Source organism: Tympanuchus pallidicinctus, unplaced genomic scaffold (genome assembly GCF_026119805.1).
Source record: "Tympanuchus pallidicinctus isolate F22 unplaced genomic scaffold, pur_lepc_1.0 scaffold12, whole genome shotgun sequence".
Taxonomy (NCBI): domain Eukaryota; kingdom Metazoa; phylum Chordata; class Aves; order Galliformes; family Phasianidae; genus Tympanuchus; species Tympanuchus pallidicinctus.
The window spans coordinates 16,289,853-16,310,991 of record NW_026294637.1 but is presented as its reverse complement, the minus strand read 5'-3'; the positions used below and the strand labels follow the sequence as shown (position 1 = coordinate 16,310,991).

The 21,139-nt window shown below is 46.1% G+C and overlaps 1 protein-coding gene and 1 long non-coding RNA gene across 8 annotated transcripts in view; one reads left to right on the top strand and one right to left on the bottom strand.

Annotated features, from left to right (window-relative positions):
- USP3 (ubiquitin specific peptidase 3) overlaps positions 1-17,475 on the bottom strand; it is a 37,985-nt gene extending 20,510 nt beyond the window's left edge. Inside the window, exons 1-3 of one of the 7 annotated variants that reach the window (XM_052672017.1) lie at positions 17,283-17,475; positions 3,087-3,147; positions 1,248-1,379 (exon numbers count right to left, since the gene is read on the bottom strand). In XM_052672017.1, coding sequence (XP_052527977.1) covers positions 1,248-1,379; positions 3,087-3,147; positions 17,283-17,373 — 284 coding nt within the window. In that variant the 5' untranslated portion in view covers positions 17,374-17,475. Of the gene's footprint in view, positions 1-1,247; positions 1,380-3,086; positions 3,148-5,177; positions 5,218-5,456; positions 5,476-10,846; positions 10,953-12,875; positions 12,904-16,441; positions 16,752-16,809; positions 16,877-17,282 lie in introns of those variants that run through there. The other 6 variants (XM_052672019.1, XM_052672016.1, XM_052672020.1 and 3 more) reach the window with 6 other exon arrangements.
- A 104-nt stretch (positions 17,476-17,579) lies between these two features.
- Positions 17,580-20,846, top strand: LOC128075374 (uncharacterized). The gene is made up of 2 exons (XR_008203805.1): positions 17,580-18,357; positions 19,301-20,846. It is a non-coding gene; the product is annotated as an uncharacterized LOC128075374 (long non-coding RNA).
- The last annotated feature ends 293 nt before the right edge of the window (positions 20,847-21,139 follow it).

Here is a 21,139-nt window from a genome sequence, read left to right as displayed (position 1 = left end):
GTTTGTCAGTGGAGATACAATCAAGATCTCCAATATCCCACTAGAATTCCTGCATACGTTATTACTTTCGACGTGACTTAAAAAAAAAAAATCACAGCTCAGAATTCAGTTGTTAACAGCGTTAATTGGGAAACTGGGATTAGCTTCCCACAGCTGTTCCAATGCTGGTAATACATGTGCATGTTACTACTTGGAAAAATCCATGTTTTCACACAGGAATGGGCAAAACTGGTGGTCAATGATGTAAAATGCAGGAAAAAGCAAAGTCTCCATACATCATAAAGCCACCCCCATTTTACTTCCCTCTGAGTTTAACAACTCTACAGCTCCTGCCACTGCTACACACACTGCCCAAGTCATTTCTGAATTGCTCCAAGCAGAATTTCCTCAGGCAGAACACTTTAACTGTGGTTTTACTTGCAAGCAATAAAAACATTTGTTACAGAATTGTTCTTCATAAAATGGATACGCAAACTTCAGCTGATAGATTTTTTCCCCCATAAAGTACACAAAGATTTTCTGAACAAAACAGTACCCACCCGTGGAGCTCTGCATGTAAGTAACTGATCTCCCTAAGATCTGCACTATTTATGTCCTGCACATAGCAGCCCAGGCCATGCTTCTGTCAACAGAACCACTTCCATGATTCTGCTATTTAATCTTGTCAGAGAACTTGATGCTGCCTCCAAGCAGGATCCATCCCTCTCCCAAACTCACACACAGCTCGTACCAACTCACCATCTGACAGAGGCCCTTTTTTCCCCCAAAGTGAAGGAAAAAAAGCATATTGGAAACAAACAAACGTGCATTTACACATCTCACATTCACATCTCTTAGGCAGAATGTATGGCATGTTACTGAACTTACTGGTATTACAAATAAAGGATCCACGAACGGCTCATCCATTACTCCTTTCGAGTAAAGTTACTGAACAGCAGCAATAAAAAGGTAGGTTCTAAACAAACCCAAACCACACATGTATGTGTATGTAACACACACATAACCCACATAGTTATATTTACATCCAAAAGTTTGAACTAAGCCACTGAAGCACAGGAGTGCAGCCACAACCAATGCTACACAAGACATGCAAAAGCAGACGGTTATCTCATAACTGCTTTAAAGCAGTCAGGTCTGGAAATCAAGAGATGAAGTACATAATGATGTATATAACATTCCACAAGAGTTTAAAGCTTACAGCTTCCAGTATGTAAAAGGTTGTCAGATTACTGCGTTGAAACTCTTACCAGTATGTACTGTAGCTACTGCAATCCATACACACAGTATGCTGAACTTTTTCTTGTTTTTCTGTTTTCTTATGATTGGTCATAGGAATCTGTGCATCTTCATAATGCTTTTTGGCATGGCCATTCACATATCTAAAATACAGGGAGAAAAAAAAAGCGAGGCTTTGTAAACAATTATTTCACCAACATTTGGTGAACAAAGCAGAACAAAAATAACAAAATCCACCAGAACACATCACAACCTAACACACACGCAGTATCATAAAGCATTAAAACAGGCAATTCACCTACACAAAAACATCAGTCAACTTGATCTTTTTTTAACCTGTTTACTCTCCCACTTTGTCCAAATCAGTTTTTCCACCGTCTTCATAGCAGCCACACACAGGCATCTCTGTACCTCTGCACCCAGGGCCAGCACATGGGCCCTCACCAGGCCCAAGCACCTCCACAACCAAGGACAGCACTGTTCCTGTTTTCCACACTCATAATGTGCTTAGCTCTACATATTATTTTCCCATCTATTTTTCTTGGAGGTCTCCTTTGTTTTCCCACCCAGCACTCATTTTTTGTGTGATTACTTTAGCAGCATGGGTCGCACAGGTGAGAAAGAATCTGAAGTCCCAACAGCTCTTTTGTTGGCACAGCGAGCATTCTCAAATCCAACTTGTGAAATATCTCCCCAGAAAGTCAAGCATCTTCAATTAATAAAAGTCATCACAAATGCAAGAGTCCCAAACATCAGCTGACAAGTAATTAACTCTCAGAAGTGCATAGCCAGACCAGAGGTGACTTCCACACCCCACACACTTCTTGCTTAATGCCAACTGCCAGGAGTTCTGCCCATCCCCACATGAAGGTTTTTCTGCTCTGGATTTGTACTCTCATGCAGGTACAAACAGTTCTGCTAATGCACTGTGCTAGTGGAGCCATGTGGCCAGGGACACTGCTGTGCTGGCAGAAACCAGAGCAGACAGCCGTGCTTGCAGGAGGTGGCTTTTTGGCTGACAGTGCAAATGACAGGTCTATGAAGCCACACTTCCACCAGAAATGTTCTGGTGTTGTAATTGGTTGGTAACATTCCCAGTGGGACCTGGAGGATGTATTTCAACCTCACCAAGTTTATTGACAGCGTCCCAGAACAAAAGCTCACACATCAGACACTAAATGGTAACACTGCCTACAGACTCAATATTTTATTCATCAGGAACACTTTTAGAGAAGCAGTTTTTCAACAGTTACCCTGACATACAAACAATAGCACTGACTGTCTCGTTCCCACAGAAATTCTTTCTGTGCTCCAGCGGATGCAAAATCAGTAGGTATGCCCTGAAGGAACCTGCAGAAGCCCGTACATGCCAGGATAACTGCTCTGTTCCAGAATTATACTGCTACATTTATGGTACTTTCTGCCTAAGCTGTGCCCAACTTGGATTTGAGGGTTTCCATCTTGAATGGAACCTGACGACTGCCCACAGCATTAGCTGCTCGTCAGACACCTTCGTGGAATAATGGCTTGAGATGGCAGGACCTCCAAGAGCACAAGTCCCAGTGCCCAGCTGCAGGCAGGTTGCTAACCACGCACCCAGGGACTGAGCTGACCGATCACATCCAGCACTCAGGTCCCTTCTGGGCAGTAATTGCGCTGGGTACATTCTCCAGACTCTTAGAAGGTAGCAAAGAAGCATGTTTGGTGTAAGTATACAGCATCCAACAAAGCCATGCAAGGCTTCCTTCAGGGAACAAAGGCATTTGGGAACCTCTTGAATGAACTGCCTCGGCCAAGCAAGCAAGCAGAGGTCTGGCTGAATAACTTCCACACCGACACTTGATACCCACCTTCCACAATGGACACTGGAGCACGTCAGACAGACCCAGGGGCTTTTATTTGACCGGCACACTACAAAAGACAGAAAAAGAAAAGTGTCAAGGTTCTGCTATTACACTTACATAATCCACCTGGAGAGCAGTTACACAGAGCAGCAATCTGCTCATCAGCCCACACTGCAACAGCAGCACTGCTGTTAAGGCCCTCAGCCTTCTCTTTGGCCTGTTACAGCCCAATGAAGTTTTACATTTGTTGTTTGCATTCCATCTGTGTGAGGTCTACTTCATTTCTGTGTTGCATATCAAAATATCAGAAGCCCAAGTTGTAAAAACACTGGGAATACTTAAAGCATTTACTTTCATTTGCAATAATGCAGCTCACTCAGCACAGAAAAAGCATAAAAGCAGAGTTCTTCACTTCTGTTTCACAAAGCCTGTTACACAAGAAGCCGTTTCCACACATGAGAAAGCCTGGCCATGTGCTCAGCAGCACACAGATGAAGTACTGTGTCACACATGAAGATACGTGCCGTTCCTGCAATAATTATGCCCGTGCTGCGTGCTGCTAAAGGCCTCATCCAGAAGGATTTTGGCCTCTCAGTCATGCACACATTGCTGAATGCTTCAAAAGCAGCACAGGGCTGTGCTCTGCAAATAAGACATGAGAAAACCACCTTCCTGATAACCTGAGTTTTTAGCTATGTCTTCTAAGTCTAGAAAAGTGAAATTAACTTTGAAATGTTTAAGCAAAAGGTCTGGGTAAGAAGTAGGAGATACTAAAAACTGATGGAACACCATCCCAGGGTGGAGACACACAAACTGCACACCCCAACTCAACCCAACCCAGCAGAGATGTCTCTAGTGTTCATGTTAACAGCAAAACAACCACACAAAGTCATCTGTGCAGGCAGAACGCAAGAAACAGCAAGGGAGATCAGCAGCCCACCAGACAGGTACAAACATCTGTGTAGGCCATTAACACAGTATTTACAGACATATCACTGCACTTTTAAATATTCAGGTAATGTGATGGAGAAGGAAAAATAAGAGGTGCACTTGTGTAAGGACAAAAAGCAGCAATAGCTTCAATTTTCCCAAAAATACAAGAGCATAAAATACCACCTAATTTTTCTACACGTGATAAGTAACTGCCAGTCAAAGGCAATGGAGGGAGAGAAGAACAGGGTCAGTTCTGAATCAGAAGAGCAGTTAGTCACTACGTTAGTTATTTAAATGAGCTGGTATACTTTTCCATCATTAGATTTTGCCTTTTTTAGTTAAAATCAGATATAAAAAAAACAAAACAAAACAAGCTAACACTGCTTCCTGGAGAATTACTTTCTAGTCTGTACTTCTTATGACAAATAGTTGTATTTTAATTCGTGGGCCCAATCCATTGAATAAAGATTGTATTATGAGGAAAAAAGCACAATCATTTCTGCATGCTGTGAAACAGCTGTGCTTCCCCATCAGTGCCCCTTGGGCAGTGCTTTCAGCCCTTCAGTGAAGGCTGGAAGTTCCTTCAATTGCTGCAATTACTGTACTTGGGAAATCCATTTGCTCACACTGCCTCTGCTGTTGCTGGATTTTCAGCAGTGAAATCTCCCATTTCTCAAGCTGATGGCTCCCACACTGTGATGGCAGCCTTGCTGTGGATGGCACAGCGCCAGGCAGAGCAGTTCTGCCCTATTCTTCAGGTGTAGGAGGAAGTTTGTCAAAATAGAAAAAGCTGATTAGGAAAATCCAAATTTTACTCTGACAAACAAGAGCAAACAAAGGGGAAATCGTGGCCATTGTAAGAACAAAACATGCAAAATGGACCACTGGTCTGACTTGATACTACTTCATTTCCCCGAATTACAGAAACTGAAAGGTAAAACATTAACCAGAAGGAAACAAAGACAAAAGCATTTGCATACTTAAACAGAGATATGGTATCAAATAGTTGCTTAAGTGCTGCATGAAAAAACAACCGATTACAAATCCACTTCCATCACTCTACATTTGCCTTGCCAGAAGCATGAAGCAGTCCTCCCAGGATGAAAATTCTGGCAGAGATCTCCCACCTGTTCACTAGCATCCCTGCTGTCCCTATGTCATCACCTGTAATTGGGATGGGTTCTCAATCTGGAAGCCCAGGAATCAGGATGCAAACTATTCTTCATTTCCTCTACATACCAGACTACTGCAGTGTCACATTCAGGTGCTGTAAGCACTGTGTGCCTAGGGAGTGCTGAGCTACACTGAGAGGGCTCCTCTTGCAGCACTCACACAGAGTGCATGCTCCACACCAGGCCTGCAAACAAACCCACAAACTGCACGCTGCCAAATAATATTGTTTTCTACTCTTTACATCAGAAAGCAGGGGAAAAAATGGCTCACTTGTTTGCTTCAGCTTTCAGGAGGAACTTTACTCCAATTGCATCACATTAGAAGTGCGTAGTTTATCTTCTGCGCAAACATCTCCTCCCACAAAGAGCTCAAATAACATGGAAGTGACTCCCACGAAGATGAAACACAGCAGTATTGCATTTCTGACCTACAGCTGCTCTGTTCCATGGGGATTTTTGTTCCAAGTTGTGTAACTCCTTTTTGAAGGTTTCTGAGACCGCATTCTGCATTTCTGATGCTGGCTCAGACACCTGCCCTCCCAGCCTGACTTTCTAGGTACTCCTCAGACTCTGAAGCAGTTACTGTCCATTACTTGCTGTTAAGAAAGTAAGTTAGGCAGAAATTAGCCTTAATCATTAGCTAGGGCTCCAAAAAGACAGGTACAACAGAACACACAGCAAGAGGACAGGAGCTGCTCTGAGCTGCTTATAACCTAAATTAGGTTTTATCTGTAAAGAAAGCAGGGGCTGTTCCTTTCAAACATAGTGCTAACATGAAGGCACGTGGCTTCAGTGTGCAAACTCCTTCTCCATTCAGAGCACACTGCACCGCCCTGGAACATCACCCTTCAAACAGACCTCTAGTGCTAATTAAAACAAGGAGGAGGCATGCACTTCACTAGCAGCCTCCAATTTGGAAGAGTTTTGTCCAACACACAACTTAACAACACAAAAACTCATCTGTGCTTGTTACCCTTTATTTAGTACCACACGAGCTGGGGCACACTAGTGGCTTTCTAAAATGGAACCACCGTGACCACGTGCAATGGTTCTCAGCTGCCCTGCTGAGCTGTGCTTTAAGAACAGCCCGAGCTGTAAGGCAAAGAAGGCTCTGACACGCCAAGAGAGAAAGGAGAACAAACCTGCAGTGCCACAGGATTGTTCAAAACAGGGCACTGTTTGCCACTGCACTTTAATACTGGGTCATTCAGAAGGGCAAAAACTCTTTTTCCTCATGTAACAAGAAATGCAAATATCATCTTTTACAGAATGATCCAAACAAAACATGAATGCCTCTCTGCCATACAGCCCACAGAGCCCTGTGCAAATGAAGAGCATCGATCCATCCCGAGAGAGGGCACAATCAATCACTACATACAGACACGTGTCTCACACAGCTGCTCCTCCCTGTCCCTTCAGCTTTCACTTCCCGTGAAGCACCCTGACAAACAACGTTCACCAAGTTGCATCAAGCAGAACGGCTGTGACACAGCCAATGCAGCTGGCACTCACACAGGCCCCCACCCATCTTACCCTCACATGACCCAAACGTTACTCCCAAGCCCTGGCCGCTTTTCTTCCTTGCAGAAAACAGACTCCAAGCACAGCCCTATGATGCAAGAAGGCTCCTGGCAAACCCTCTGCTCCTGCAGAACAGAGCTGCAGTTTTCTGATGTGGGAAAGCTGCAAGTACGCAGAAATGTACAAGCAACCTAGGAAGAGCTAACAGTGCTGTTTAATAGCATGCGGCACCATTTAGAAGCTGGCAAAAGGAGGAACAGGATGAGCAGGAGGCAGGCATGAAGCAGTTTCTGCAGGGCAATATCCCTGTGGCACAGCTGATCTGCCATAGCCAGAGCAAAACTGCCCCAATGCAACTGCTGAAGCACACCCGTACCCCAGCTTTAATACAGCCCTTATTATATCGCTATGGAAAAGGTCACTTTTAAAACATCAGCACCATCAAAGCAGTATTCTGGTCCCCAAGAGCACAAATGGAAATAAGAGTAGAGTCATTAAGCTATTTCCAACACTGCATCCTTTACAAAAATGGCCTGGACTTTGCACTCCAAAGGAGTGGTACCGACACGAACATCTTCCTGCTATAACCAGGCGGTTAAATTACACTGGCATAATGGCCTGCACAGAGACAGCTTCAGCCTCAATGGCCTTCCTCCAGTTCTGCATTTGTTGACATAATAGCTCAGCTATACTGATAAAAGCCGGACTGGAAAAGGGCACTGTTCCCGCAGCCGCTATCTGCACCAGCAGCAATATTTACATAGCTGTGGTTGCCCTGGCATACTGGTATCACGCTATGCAAACTGTCCCAGAAACAAGCACTTGGTCACACACACACACACACGCCTGCTATACATACGCAGCGTGTTGCTGTGTGTCTGTGCAGACATACATGTGCATCAGCTCCCAAAGATTTATGTGACAGTGCTTTTCAGCATTCTGGAGAATTCAGACCTGCTCTTCCTTTCCCATACTTATAAACCGTTCTTCCTAACAACCCCTCCCTGCCCCAATTACCATTTTGCACCAAGGCATCATTATTCAGTCTTGCTCCAAAAAGATGCTGACCGATACTGCAAGAAGAGCTGGGCGGTTCCTATGAACACACCTAGCAGCCCAGGCACGCGTGTCACCTCACCTGCAGACAAGGGTAAGATATCCTAAAACTCAGCCCTCCACACACAGCTTTCAGGGAGACTTGCCAAAGCAGCTCTGAATTAACTGCCTAGAATTTCCCCAATGCAATATATAATATAGAGTATCAGGTATCTGAGAGAGGGAACTGTGAGAACCGGTATTCTAAGAACAACTGCTCCAGTCATCAGCCCATGAGAAACACCAAGGAGACAGCGTGCCAGTTGATGCTCTCACTTGGGCTGGCACCGCAAAAAAGCTCTGCCCACCCCTTGCTCTGCAGCTCTGTGATGCCCTCTGGATGCAGACAGAGTGGGTAAAACATATGAGGAGCGTGATTTGCTGTGCACAATCTCCCTTCGTGCACAAGATGTGAATGCTTCAGGTTTAACAAGCTCACCTCCTACCCGTAAGCACTGTGGCAACCCTGCCACTTCCTCCTGCTGCACACAGCACTCCGTATGAGTGAGCAGTAAGCAGTTACTTCACAGCTCTAACCCTGCTGCAGCCTCTGTGGCAAGGAGCACACGTGTTCTACGCTCCAGATGGAACATCCAAACACTATGATTGAGACTGGAATTGAGGGTGTTCCACTTAAAATGCACATTAGAGCCATGTGCACTCTTGCTCTGCGACCCATGAGCTCTGTAACCCACGGCTCATGCAACAGAACAGCTTCTAGGGGCACAAAGCAGAAGCCCTGCTCATCACAGCACATCAGTCAAGACCGCAGCTGACCTGGGTATGAGCACCACCAGGCTCTTCGGCACTGACACAAGCCATATATCAGCTGAAGCAAAGAAGCCTTCAAAACTACCCAAACACCAAGTTAAGCGACCATGGTGGCTGTTTTTGTGGGGGGCTGGGAAGGGCCAAACTGTACAGATCTGAAGGTACCTGTCCCACATACAAGGAACTGAAGGCTAGCCACTTCCAGATGAGCAACTGAGTAATGAAATCCAAGTGACTGAAACAGGAAAATTCTACAGGAGTATTTTTCAACCTCTGAGTAGATTAATGTTGCCTTCTAGACAGAAAAAGCAGAAAAAAAAAAAGAACATGCCAGGCTTTGAATACAAGTGATGTGTACTACTCCTCAGTTACAGGCCAGACATTTTACTGCTTAGGTTTTAAAGAGTATTCCTACTTGTTTTCAAACCTAACTTCACATGAAGCTCTTCTTTCTATCCTACCTCTAGCACCATTACGAGAAGTTCAGAAATAGACTGAATTCATTCAAAACTACTGATATTAGAAAAATACATTTCCTGCCTAAAAATCTTTCAGGTAAAGTTCACTTGGCGTGACACTATTGGCTGTTTTAAGAAAAACCGCATTCTATTGAAAACGAAATCAAACAGAAGGGAGATCATTTTTAATTAGATTATTTAAATGCTGCTTCTAAGTCAGCCAGCACCCAGAAGCCACAGGAAAATTTAAGAAAATATTAAACGTAATTACGTTAAATCAAACTAAGAGAATTTAGAAGGAAGCAAGGTTCCTGGCAGGCACTGCTGACAATCCAGGAATGCTAACCATTCTTTCAGCATTGCATACCCTTGTAAAGGGACATGCAAGGAAGTCCTGATCGTGTCAAGTCTTAGCCTACCTGAAATCACATCCAGAAGTACCAGAATTCAAGAGACTCTAAAGATGATAAAAAGATGCTGCCCTTACCTTAAAGCTATGGAAAAATAAGCAAACGTTTCTTCTGTTGCAATCTTTCGGCCAAAACCAGAAAGACTGAGTATTTATGAGAAAACAAATAAGTCATCTTGTGATAGCCTGAACTCATGGAACCAACTGCTATTTGTGCTCATGCGTAACAATAAATGCAGCATTTCTTGCCCTCCTCAGTGAACAAAAGCGTTGCTCAGTCCCAATTAAGGCATTTCACAGATGGTTACAGTGGACCACTCTGCTACAGTGGTAAAACACTTCTCATTGGAACATACTAAACAAGCAGTGGATTAGAACATAACAACGTGGGTAGGTAAAGCATTTTTCATAGAACCAGCAGGACAAGCAGGTCACTGAAGAGTTCACCACGCTTCTAACACCGAGCAATGTCTGTCAGAGTGCAACATGATTAGCTCCAGCTGCACTTCATTCACCTCCCACATCCATTACCCTCAGCCATGAGGGCTACAGTTCAGCATTTTCACTGCGCTATTAGAATTCCACACTGAAAATCTTGCACTTCGGTAACCGCGCGCTTTTCGTTTGCCTGTAAAGTCAGTGCTGGAGAAGCAGATGGGTGGGAAAGGCAAACTTTCTGCATTCAATCCGTGCAAACAGGCACACCAGCTCCGAGGAAGTGGTTAAACAAGCTCAAGGAGAAAGGCTTCAGATCACAAACAGAATCGAGACACAGAGCATGCTGTGCTTCTGCTAGGGCAAAGGAAAGGTCACTTAACACCACTGATCAGACCCAATTAGTCAGTCTGTAAAGCAAAAGTACATGTCTAGCAGTTTTTAATGCACAGACTACTTTATTAATTAGTATTCACATTGAAATACACACACACATATATACACTTACATGTATGAAAATTGAACACTAGCCTTCACAGGAAAACAGATATTGTTCTGTATTACAGCAGTAACATGCAAAAAAAAAAAAAAAAAAAAAAAGTGATTCAATCTTTATGTTAGAGCAAGACAGAAATGAATTACACTAACAGTCACACTCAGACAGCTGCCAGTAAAAGCATAGCAAAGCCAGAAGTATAATGTAATTTTCAAACCCTTAAGGGAAAGAATCTTCTTGAATCAGTCAGCAATCAATCTCGGGCCAAACGAGTCAAGCTGGGAGCAGGAGGGAACAAGGGGAAACAGCAAGAAGGCCTCTTGCTTTCCTTAGCTAATCTAGTTATGAATTTACTCATTTGTAGCACTTGCATTCAATTCCTATTTCCCTCATACTATGCAAAAGACTCATTTCTAACTCATATCTTAGGGGGGCAAAATGCCCAGTGGGCAGAATATTATAGAAACTTTACAAACCAAACACAGGCAAACAAGTCCAAAAGGGCCATGGCAGTTGTGAGAGTACCCACTCGTATTCTGACATGGACTCACTGCACTCAGACTGCATTCTAAGAGGTACATACAGCTCGCCTTAAAAAAACAACTAAATCAATACCTGCCCATCTGGTTCTGATGAGGACCCACCCCCAAGCCCAGCACCTTTCTGCTCCCAAGTGAAACAGCTGTCTGGTGCAACACTGCGAGGGGGAAAAAGCCCAACGTTGGGAAGAATTATCTTATTTGGGCAGGCTGCCTGCGGTTAGCAGGACTGGATTCAAGTGGGTAATCAGATCTGTCAAAGGAATTTCAGAGCTACATTTTCAAGATCCAAAACCAAACAAATATTCCAAAGGAGGAAAAAAAAAAAAAAAGCATTGTGTTGGCATACCAGTAGAGGTTGCTGAATGTGAAGGACATTTACCATGTCAGCTACGCTTCAAGAAGCCCTCTTATTATCAAGGAAATGGAGGGCAGAAGTTTACACGGTCCCAATAACAAGGATACCATAAAGCAGTATTTGACCTGATATTATTCAGATTCACTCCACAAAAACAACTGTTTCCTCTGATAATCCCAAAACAGCTATCAGAAAAGCCTCAGCTAGCTTTCTGAATTTCTGAAGCAGCTGCGCTTTCTAACCTCCATGGACTGCCATCATTTCGCGTGGCCTTTAACCACTCTTCAGCTACCCGAAAGACATTTATAACCAACAAAACAGAAAGTGATGCAGGAACAGGTTACTAAGAGCAGCACAGACCAAGTGAGAAATGGCTCAAAGCTTTATTTCCCTCCAAACATTGTCTGAAACTTTCACTACAAACCTCAGGCACAGATGTAACAAAAAATTCACTATTCTATTGGCCTCAGCACCCTGCAGCCCTATGCCTGACTATCAGAAAAATGGAGCAACAATAAAGCTCTGGGTCAGTTCTTGTTTTGTTTTCTATTTGCTTTTGGAATTTCTAGTTTTTTGTTCTTTTTTTTTAAATCATTTGCACATCTTGAAGGGATTAGGAGAAGCAGGTGAACATTATTGTCCTGATTACACTTAAACCAGCTGTGGTGAGATCTGAACTAATCTGTAGCTAAGGCAAGAGCATGCCAGGCTCAATGCAGTCTGTCCTGCCTCTCTATCACACTTCCAGAGCATCCTGTCTCCTTACCATGATGGTGCACTTGGAAGAGTTAATTTGGAATCCTCAGGAGTAAAATCTGCCCATCAAAATTTAGCATCAAGATCCTCATGAAGATTAGAATTAGTTTCTAAACAAAGGCAATGGATTAGATGTTTGCATACTGCCTTCCTCTGGAGCAGTTTCTTTCATCAGCTAACATTCAAGTTTTGATTGGGGTTTTGTTGAGTAGAATAAAAGAAACTTTTCAAAAGAAAGCCTAGAAAACGTGAAGCATCATCAATTCACATTGTTGGGTTTTTTGTTTTTTGGTTTTTTTTTACTCAAATGTTCTTTTAAAAATGCCAAGTATCTGAAATCAAACACTCCTCTTTTCATACTGCAGAGGAAAACAAGGTCCAGCCTATGAGACTGAAACCAAGACTCTGACCTCACCTCAACAAACAGAAATCTTCCTAAAAAACCTGCCCCAAAGCACTGCATTCTATCATACAGATTATGATAGCTATTGTCCCATACATAAGCAACAGATTCAAATGGAAAAAAAAATGTTCACAGTTTTAATGAAAACAAGACTGAATCTAAAACAATACAAGCCAAAGCTAGTAAGCTTTACTTGAAAACAGCCAGGGAATGAGCTCAAGGAGATACAACAGCCTATGAAGTCTGAAAAATAACTAAGAAGCATTCCTGCATTGCATTAACCCAAAGAAATGGATGAACAACGATTCAACCTCAGAACATGACTGAATAAAAGAGGTTAAAAAAAAAAAATCATCAAATGTGGTCTTTATCAGGTCAAACTCATTTTCCAGACATAGGAAAGACGAGAGATCACCTTCATATACAGACCATTACGTCCACAAGCTTACCCTGAGTCTGCATGCTGCTGACTGGTCATAGGAACAAAGCTCTCCCTACCCCTTCCACGTTCAGCAAGTTCTCTTTCATTCCATCTTCTGCTAAGAATGGAAGAAGAAACAAGGATCTCTAGTAACAAAAGGAAAAAGACAAAAAACTCACACAGATGGTGAAGAAGCACAAGAACTGGGATGGAAAGAGAACCAGTGATGGCTAAAGTCTGCACACCTGGGCTTTTGTGGTGCTTTTCTTATGGCCCTGATAACAACAGCCCCACAGCCTGGCAGAACACTCCAGCAAACCCCAACACAGTGTAACTCATTTAGCTGGAGACATCCTCCAAAGACCTCCAAAGTGGTGGGCTCTCCTACTCAGTCCAAAACATTTGCATTCACACAAATCAAGTGTTCAGTGACATTTGGGGTAATTCTGATCTTTAAAAAAACAAAAAAAAAAAAAACAAAAAAAAAAAAAAAACAAAAAAAAAAACCCCACATTTTGAAAATTACCTTAAAAAAGAAAAATGTTACAATTCAGCATGCAGATCTCTACCATAATCAATCTGCTCCCTTGTATGTGCTCTTTTCCATAGTTTTTCTAGTCCCAGTGTCATTTGAAATGCCACAACATGTGTTTCTGACCTACTGCAAAATTACAGCTCTCATTCAACAGAAATTAGAATGCAAGAAACAGATGTCAGGCAAGGACCTATTGCTGTAGCAGGAAATACCACTCTGCAGCCAGAACTGCTCTACGATAGCTAACAAAATTACACTACTGAAAAGAAAAAAAGATATTCTGAAACACAAGTCTTAAATGTGCTCCAGAAGTGCAATTCTCCCGTGAAACTAATTCACTGGATCTCAGTCTCAGCAGACACAATTCTGTCCGTCTATCACAGTTCTTCTATAGAAATAACTTCAACTCCACATCAACCAACCGATGCGTTCAACTCAGCCATGCAGAAAGAAGTTGACAAAATCCTTTGGACTTGCACAAGTGTGCTTAAAAGACTGCAGTCTTGCTGAGGTGAGGCACAGCTCCCCGCGGTTTCACAAGCCTATCAGAAGTTGTTGGGCAACGCCACATCCGAGCTGTTCCACAGTGCTTCTCATAGCTGCATGATCTGCACAGCAGCGCCGAAGGTGTGGCACATCACACCAACGGTGATGCTCCACAGCGCTCTTGCCAATGCCTCCAGCTACTCTGCTTCCAACTTCAGCATTAGTCTCAGAAATGGAGGTGCGTGGAATCAGCAGGCATCTGCACGCAGTATGTCACTGCACTAATTTAAAGCAATTTTCAGTTTCTTTAGTCCACATATGAATTTTGTCTCCTCTTAAATGCCCGATTACAGCAGCTGCAACAGCAGCCTTACCTCTGGATCTTCAAAAATGTGTCCTGTGCTCTTTTGACAGCCCTAAAGCTCCCAGAGCAAATGCACACTGCTTTCTGTATTGCTGTGCAGAGCACCCATGAAATAGCCTAGCTGAATACTGAAGAAAACAGGCTTTCCTTCACAGAAGTGCTTAAAACTCTAACTACACACTGGTAACAGCAGCTCTTCAAAAGAGCACAGACCATTGCTCTTTAACGTGGAGCAGAAAGATTCATACTTGACCAGCACACCTGCCATCAATGCCTGCCCTTGCTGCTTCCTCAGAGCCTCCTTAACAATGCTGCAGGTAGCTTCTGGGGGAACTGACTTAGGCCAAACGAGTAATTCAGGCTGGTGTACATGCTTCTCAATTCCCTAACCTTGGTAAAGCTGGCTTCCAAATACCAGCTTCCAATGCAGCACCATTCCACAGTACAGTCATAAGCCTCCACAAGATTCAGAAGTGCATTCCTATTACCCTGTGCAGTACTGCTGCCATCGAGAGCATTTACAGAATAGAGGAAGAGGTGAATCACAAACATCTGTCACTCACTCTGTGTGACAATTCCAGGCCCTCAAATCGCAGTCAAGATAGTGACAAAAATAGCCACTGTTGGTCTGAAGTGTGAACACACTCTCCCACCCATGGGCACTGCCTTGCTATCAGTGACCAGCCAGCCATGCTTCCTGCATCGCTATCTTCACCCGCGCTCCTCTTCTGGAAAGGTCAGCAGTACTCAGCAGAGGACGGGCCGCGAGGTCTGAGTCATTCTGAGACAACGCGCAAGGTGTCGGATGCTGTATAATTACACTTTGCACAAAATTACCTTTAAACGTTTCTCTGCAGCTGAAGCAACAACATCAACAAAGAGAATCGAGTCCACAGGACCTTGGAAAACAGCATCAAAGGCAATGGGAAATGCATTACATTTTTACAAGATGTTTATGTCACTTTATTTAATTGTACGTTACCAAGCTGCAGTGAGTAAGAAGTTGCATTTACTGTGGACAGACAGAAACCAGTATCACGTATCTCTCAAAACTAATCTCCCTGAAACAAGCACAGACAAGAAACAGAGAGCACTCTATACTTTTAGGAAGCAAACCTAACAACATACACCAGCAGCTGTAGCTCAGAAGGAATGCACTGCATTTTACCAGATGAATAAGAACACAAAAGTCATTTCTGAAAATAATTATTTTTGATTAAGCTGACACGAGCCTGCTGTTTGCCCATTACAGTGTTGGAGATTCAGCATACCGAAATTCTTACCTAGTAGTTCTCTATGCAAGCTCTGTGCGACTCCTTAATGTGATGGACTTTATTACAAGCACAGTGACGGGAGGCACTCCTTGAGGTACAGCATCATTACAGATCTGCTTGTTCCCCATGAGCCCAGCTCCCTCCTCCTGCCCCCAGACACTGGCAAACCGCCGCATGCTCAGCAACCCCCTTCTGGGCAAACACCTCCGACTGACAGAGAAAACGCTGTTCTGACTGCTGACCTTTTTCCACTTGGGAACATGCCCAGCAGGACCCTGTACCTGCAAACTGGCCTATTTTTAAAGCTGAGAAGCTCTATGAATAGCCAAGGATATGTTTCTAGTTAATCTACTTGAAGCTCTCTGCAGGGTGGTTCCCTACTGCCACGTGCTTCTGGATGACACCTCTGCTCACCCAACAGCCTGCAGACAACAGAGTTACTGAGTTAGGTGTCTCGCCAAGAACTTTTTAATAAAGAAACACACACACACAAAAAAAAAAAAAACAAGTTTTCCTGCACTCTTTTTCTTCAAACCACTCACGGGGATTATTCCCCTACAAAGCGTCCTCCCCCTGTAACCACAGCACTGCAGTGCCGGCGCTGGTTCTGCCACAGGAAGCAGCAGCACCACACCTCGGCTCCAGGAAGCTGCCACCGCGGGAGAGAACTCGGGCAGCACACTTCCCACACTACAGCACAGATTCTGCTAGACAAAGGACAGCCACCTTTCCTTAAAAACGGGAACAACCTTAAAACACAGCCAACACGTCCCTCCATCTGTCATTTCCACCCGCAAGGCTCTGCGTGCTGCCACGCACACAGCAGTGCGGTGCTGCTGCTGGGAGCAGACCCAGCCGCGACCACGCATGCCGGGCTGCTCGCGCTTTAGCGCCGAGAACTGCTCCCGCTGCGCCTGGGACGGACAGAAACGCACCAAAATCAGAGCCACCACCGCAGGCTGTCAGTGCAGCCGTCCGTCCAAAGGCTGCATTTCTAACACCGGGACGCGGAAACTTCGTAGGCAAAGCCCTCCAACAACAGCACCGCGCGACCGGTGCGAGGGCGGTTTTGCGCGTTATGGAAGCGGCGAACAAAGAGCCCCGCGGGGAGCTCCGCACGGCCCGCAGCGAGCCCCGCTTCGGCCGCTCCTCGGCTGTCGGGGGGACCCGCGCCCCATCACCTCGGCACGCCGCTTTCAGCTGCGCTCCGTAAAGCGCTTCCAAACGCATCTACTTAAGAAAAAAAAAAATAAATAAAAAGAAGTGATCTGGGGTAGCCGAAAGCCGCACCGGCAGCACGCACCGCGCCGAGGCACGCAGCTCCCGGGGCGAACAAAAGCTCCGCGATCCCGCATTCCTCCGCGCCCGCGGGAGCGGGGGGGGCGCGGGCCGAAGGGGCCGCGGGCACGGCGCGCACACAAAGTCCGCCGAGGGCCGAGGCTGCGCTCCGCCCCGCACAAAGCCGGGCCCGGCCCGGGAGCGCAGCCGCCGAGCCCTCGCCCTCCGCCCGCCGGGACACGCGGCAGCCGCTCGGCCGCGTGGACGGGATCTCCCCCGGCCCGCCGCCTCCTTCCCACCTCCCGCGGGGAGGGCCCTGAGCCGCACCTCCCGCCGAGGGTCCCGCGCTTCGGGGGGGTCGGGCTGTGCGCGGGGCGGCGGCCGCGGGGAACAAAGGAGCGGCGGTGCCCGGGAGAGGCTCTCGGCCGCCGCCCCCCGCCGCGCTCGGGCCGGGCCGCCTCGGGCCGGGAGCGGTGTTAGGCCGCGCGGAGCACTCACCGCTGCAGCACCAGGAGGAGGGCGAGCCCTGCGGGAACTTGGCCGAGTCGGGCGCGATGCAGACGCTGGAGCCGAGGTGCGGGCACTCCATGGCGGCGGGGCGCGGCGGGCGGCTCCTCGCGGCTCTACGACGGCGGCGGCGCCCCGCGCACAACAGCCATCTTAAGGCCGGGCCCGCGATCCGCGCGCCGGGCTTTGCGGATAGCCGCCTCCCGTCCGCTCCCTCGGACCGGACCGCCCACCGCCGGGCTTTGCGAGCAGCCGCCCCCCGTGCCGGCTGGGCGGTGCTGACGCGCGGCACTGGGGCTGGCCGGGCCGCTCCGCCCCGCGCCTGTGCTGCATTGGGCTGTGCGGGAGCGGTGCGTGGGGAGCACCGGCACTCGGCGCCCCGTGTCAGATGCAGCACAGATCCACCACCGCAACGCCCCAGGAACAGGGGAGCTTTTTAATCCCTTAATCTGCTTCATTACCGTGACTCCTGCGCGGTGATATCGCACCTTTTCTCTGCCCCAACCAATGTGAAATACATAGGATCGGTCTCACAACCCCGCTGCAGTACGACTGTTGCTGCACGTACTGATTTGTTGGCTACGATATTTTACGTGTTCTATACCGCACGTGCAAATGTGGACTCCATGGGAGCTCGTTCTCAGGGGGCTTCGCCACCAGCAGGAAGCACCTCCGGCTGTAACAGTCTGCCAGCGAACATCGCCCTGTTAGCACAGAACACGAGCCTCGTAGGACCTTTCAGACAAAGGTGAAAATGCACGATTCGTGGCAGCAAAGCTAATGAGCACAGGGGACCATGAAGAAAAATACCCTGTAAAATGCCAAGAGTTACATGGGCAATGTACCGCTTTCTACGAGACTTCCTCTTCTCATTCCGGAAGGCAGCAAACTTCTCACAGAAAAAAACAAACGTGGCTTTGCTTTAAGAGGTTCTGACTATTAGCTGTACTGCGTGACTGTTCAGCCTGCAGTACTATGCAGGAAGAAAAGCGTCCCTTCTCCCCTGCTGTGGAATTATTAAGATCTCCATAACAAAGGAACAAAAGGAGCCCGGAGTTGCAGGAAGGTCAGTAAGGGCCGCTTAAGGGCCCTGAGCAGCGCTTCCTGCAGCGGCAGACACTTACGCTTTGACTTCCCTAAGTACAGAGGTGTCAACTCACCAACACAGCCCCTCCTCTTCCACTCTTAGGAGCCATAGCCATAGGGACTGTGACACTTTGCTTCTCTGCGTGATAATGGCAGAGTTTATTCTTCCTTTCATTTGCAGTCTGACAGTGCGATCTTGCCCAAATATTTGCCCATTTCTTGATTTTAATTGCCATGTTTATTCCAAATGTGGTAGCCCACATTCATCCCATGTAGGGGGAAAACTGGAATAGAAGCCCCAGGTATTATTTTCCTTTTCAGTTTGTTCATTCAGCAAAGTTCATTGAGGAAAAAGAAAACACATTTAATTTGGAACTGGAGCCCCATCTCTTTCTCCCATCCTTCCTCAGCTCAGTCCAGTTCAGATGATAGCTAAGATAACTCCTGAAGTGCCTTCAGTTGTTGCACTCATAACGGGTGCAAATCACTGCATAACAGGGACCTGTGAGTCAGCATTTTAAGTTAGAAATTTCCATTTAATATAGTATGTCATCAGCTCTACTGCAAGAGAGAGATTCCATACGGTGTCCTCTTGTCAGATATATGTAATCATCCATCTGTGCTATAGGCTCCATCTAAGTTTAGAATTTGGCCCTAAAATGGTATCTTGCATACACACCTACATTTTACTGTGGGTAGTTTTGCCTGGGGGATTCTTTAGTTCTGCTGTATTTCTCATGGATAAAACTTTGGTCTTAAATATTTGAAAATATTAACCTGTGTGTGTACTATGATTTGAACTGAAGATGCAAAAGCAGAAGTTAACATGTGATCTTGGCTTCCTTCAAAATCACTGGGTGGACATCATTCAAGGGACCAAGTGAAGCAGTTGTTGCCTCGAATGACTTCCTTGTTTGCTGTAGGAATTGGAGTGAGTGGATGGAATGGAGAAGGAAGACACTGGAGGAGTGGAATGGATGCTATCCTGAGGAACTAGAATCTGTCTTCACCAGAAAATTCTTGAGTGATGCAGGGGAAGGTATTTAAACCAAAATTTTAATTGTCTGCTTAAGTTAAAGGTCGAATCTCCTTCCTGACCGCAGCTGAGGAAAAGAGGCCAGCTCTGTCCAGAGCACAAATGTTGGAGTCCTCCTATCTCTCCCAGCTAAAATTTCTGAATTAAATACATAGAGATAATATCCTCTCCCACAGCATGCTTCTTCTTTTCTAAGTGGTGAACTCAGCACATGTAGAGAGAGATTGGCACACATACCAAGTTTAAAAGGTTGTTAGCAGACCTTCTGTTCTGAGCACATAAAGCAATAAACACTCTGAGAACACCAAATGCCTCTCCAGACCTAGCAAAGGCATGTGAGATTGCACTTCCACCTCTGTGTATCGCACCCAAAGAGCAGACAGTTCTCTGTGCTCCCAGAAGTGTACAGGTGCAACGCTCAGTTACAGTGGTGATAGCAATGTGGACAGTACAGAAACCTGCAAGGAAGTGAATTATTTACTCTGTGGATGCAACTCCGAGGCAGACAGCTGGCCTGAAAAAAATCAATAGAAACCATCAGGATGTGGCTAAGTAATAACACCGGGTCTCGGCTTAATAAAACCCTTACCAGAGGCTGGTCTGGCACTCAGAGAGATACATACCATCTGTGCAATGAGCAGCAGCTCAGCTGCGTCATCTGTAAGCTGCAGCACATTGAACACCACGAACACCTTTCTGGCTGCAGGCTGTGTCATTAGCAAATCTATTTCCATTTCCTGCACGTGTTCTGAAAACAAAGGTCACACACTTTTCCAGCACACCACAAGTTTCTCCCTCTGCACGGTCAGTAAGGATGTCTCCCCACGAGGCGAGGCGCCCCAGGTAAGGCAGACCGTCAAGGCTACGCAAAGCCCCGAGCGAGCGCGGAGCGGGAACGAGAGCTCGAGGCGGGATGGGGCGCGTCCGCCACCAGGGGGCGCCGTAGCACAGAGCACTGCGGCGCGCTGCGGAGGGAGCGCCCCCTCCTGCACTGCGCCCCGCCTCAGTGCTGAGTGAGCTCGCTCCTGCGCGGGGCCACGTCCGCTATAGTGCTGCTCCAAAATTGTCTCCGGTTTACAACGCAGCGTTAAAAATGCTGAGTGTCAATGCAGAAAGTGAGAAGACTGTGGCAACTTCATCCCCCACATGAGAAGGGAATCCTAATGGCTCTAGTTCGTTTATTCTGAGCGCTGTAGCTGTAGAAAAGAATGGTAGTGGAAGGCAAAGAGAGCAGTGCAATAAACATGCAAGGAGCTGTAGTACCTTTACCAGAATTCCTTTTTCTTTTTTTTTCCCTTGCTAACTTTACATTTTCCCACATAACTCTGGAGGCATCCTATTAGCAAAGGAATGCTTTAACTGTGAGCCAATCTTTGCCTGTACTGTCATGGCTTGGTCACACTGCAAGGTATGAATAAAGGTGAATGTGATTATCCTCTGTGGTATGGTTATTCTCCACAAAAGACGTAAAAAATAAAGGATATAAATGAACTGAATGGCTTGAAAATTCTCCACATTGCTCCTTAACATGTTATTTGTACAGAAGGGGGCTTATTTTTACTCATGCTTTAAACAAATTGCTGAAAGGTCTCTTCTGTCTGGCAGCTTTCAATGCCGGCTTCATCAGTTGCCTTCCAGAGTCTGTTCAATAATGCAAGTGCACTCAGCAGTATTTCATGTCACTGGCCTTTAGGCTCCCCAGCTTTAACTGTAATCATTAGGTAAA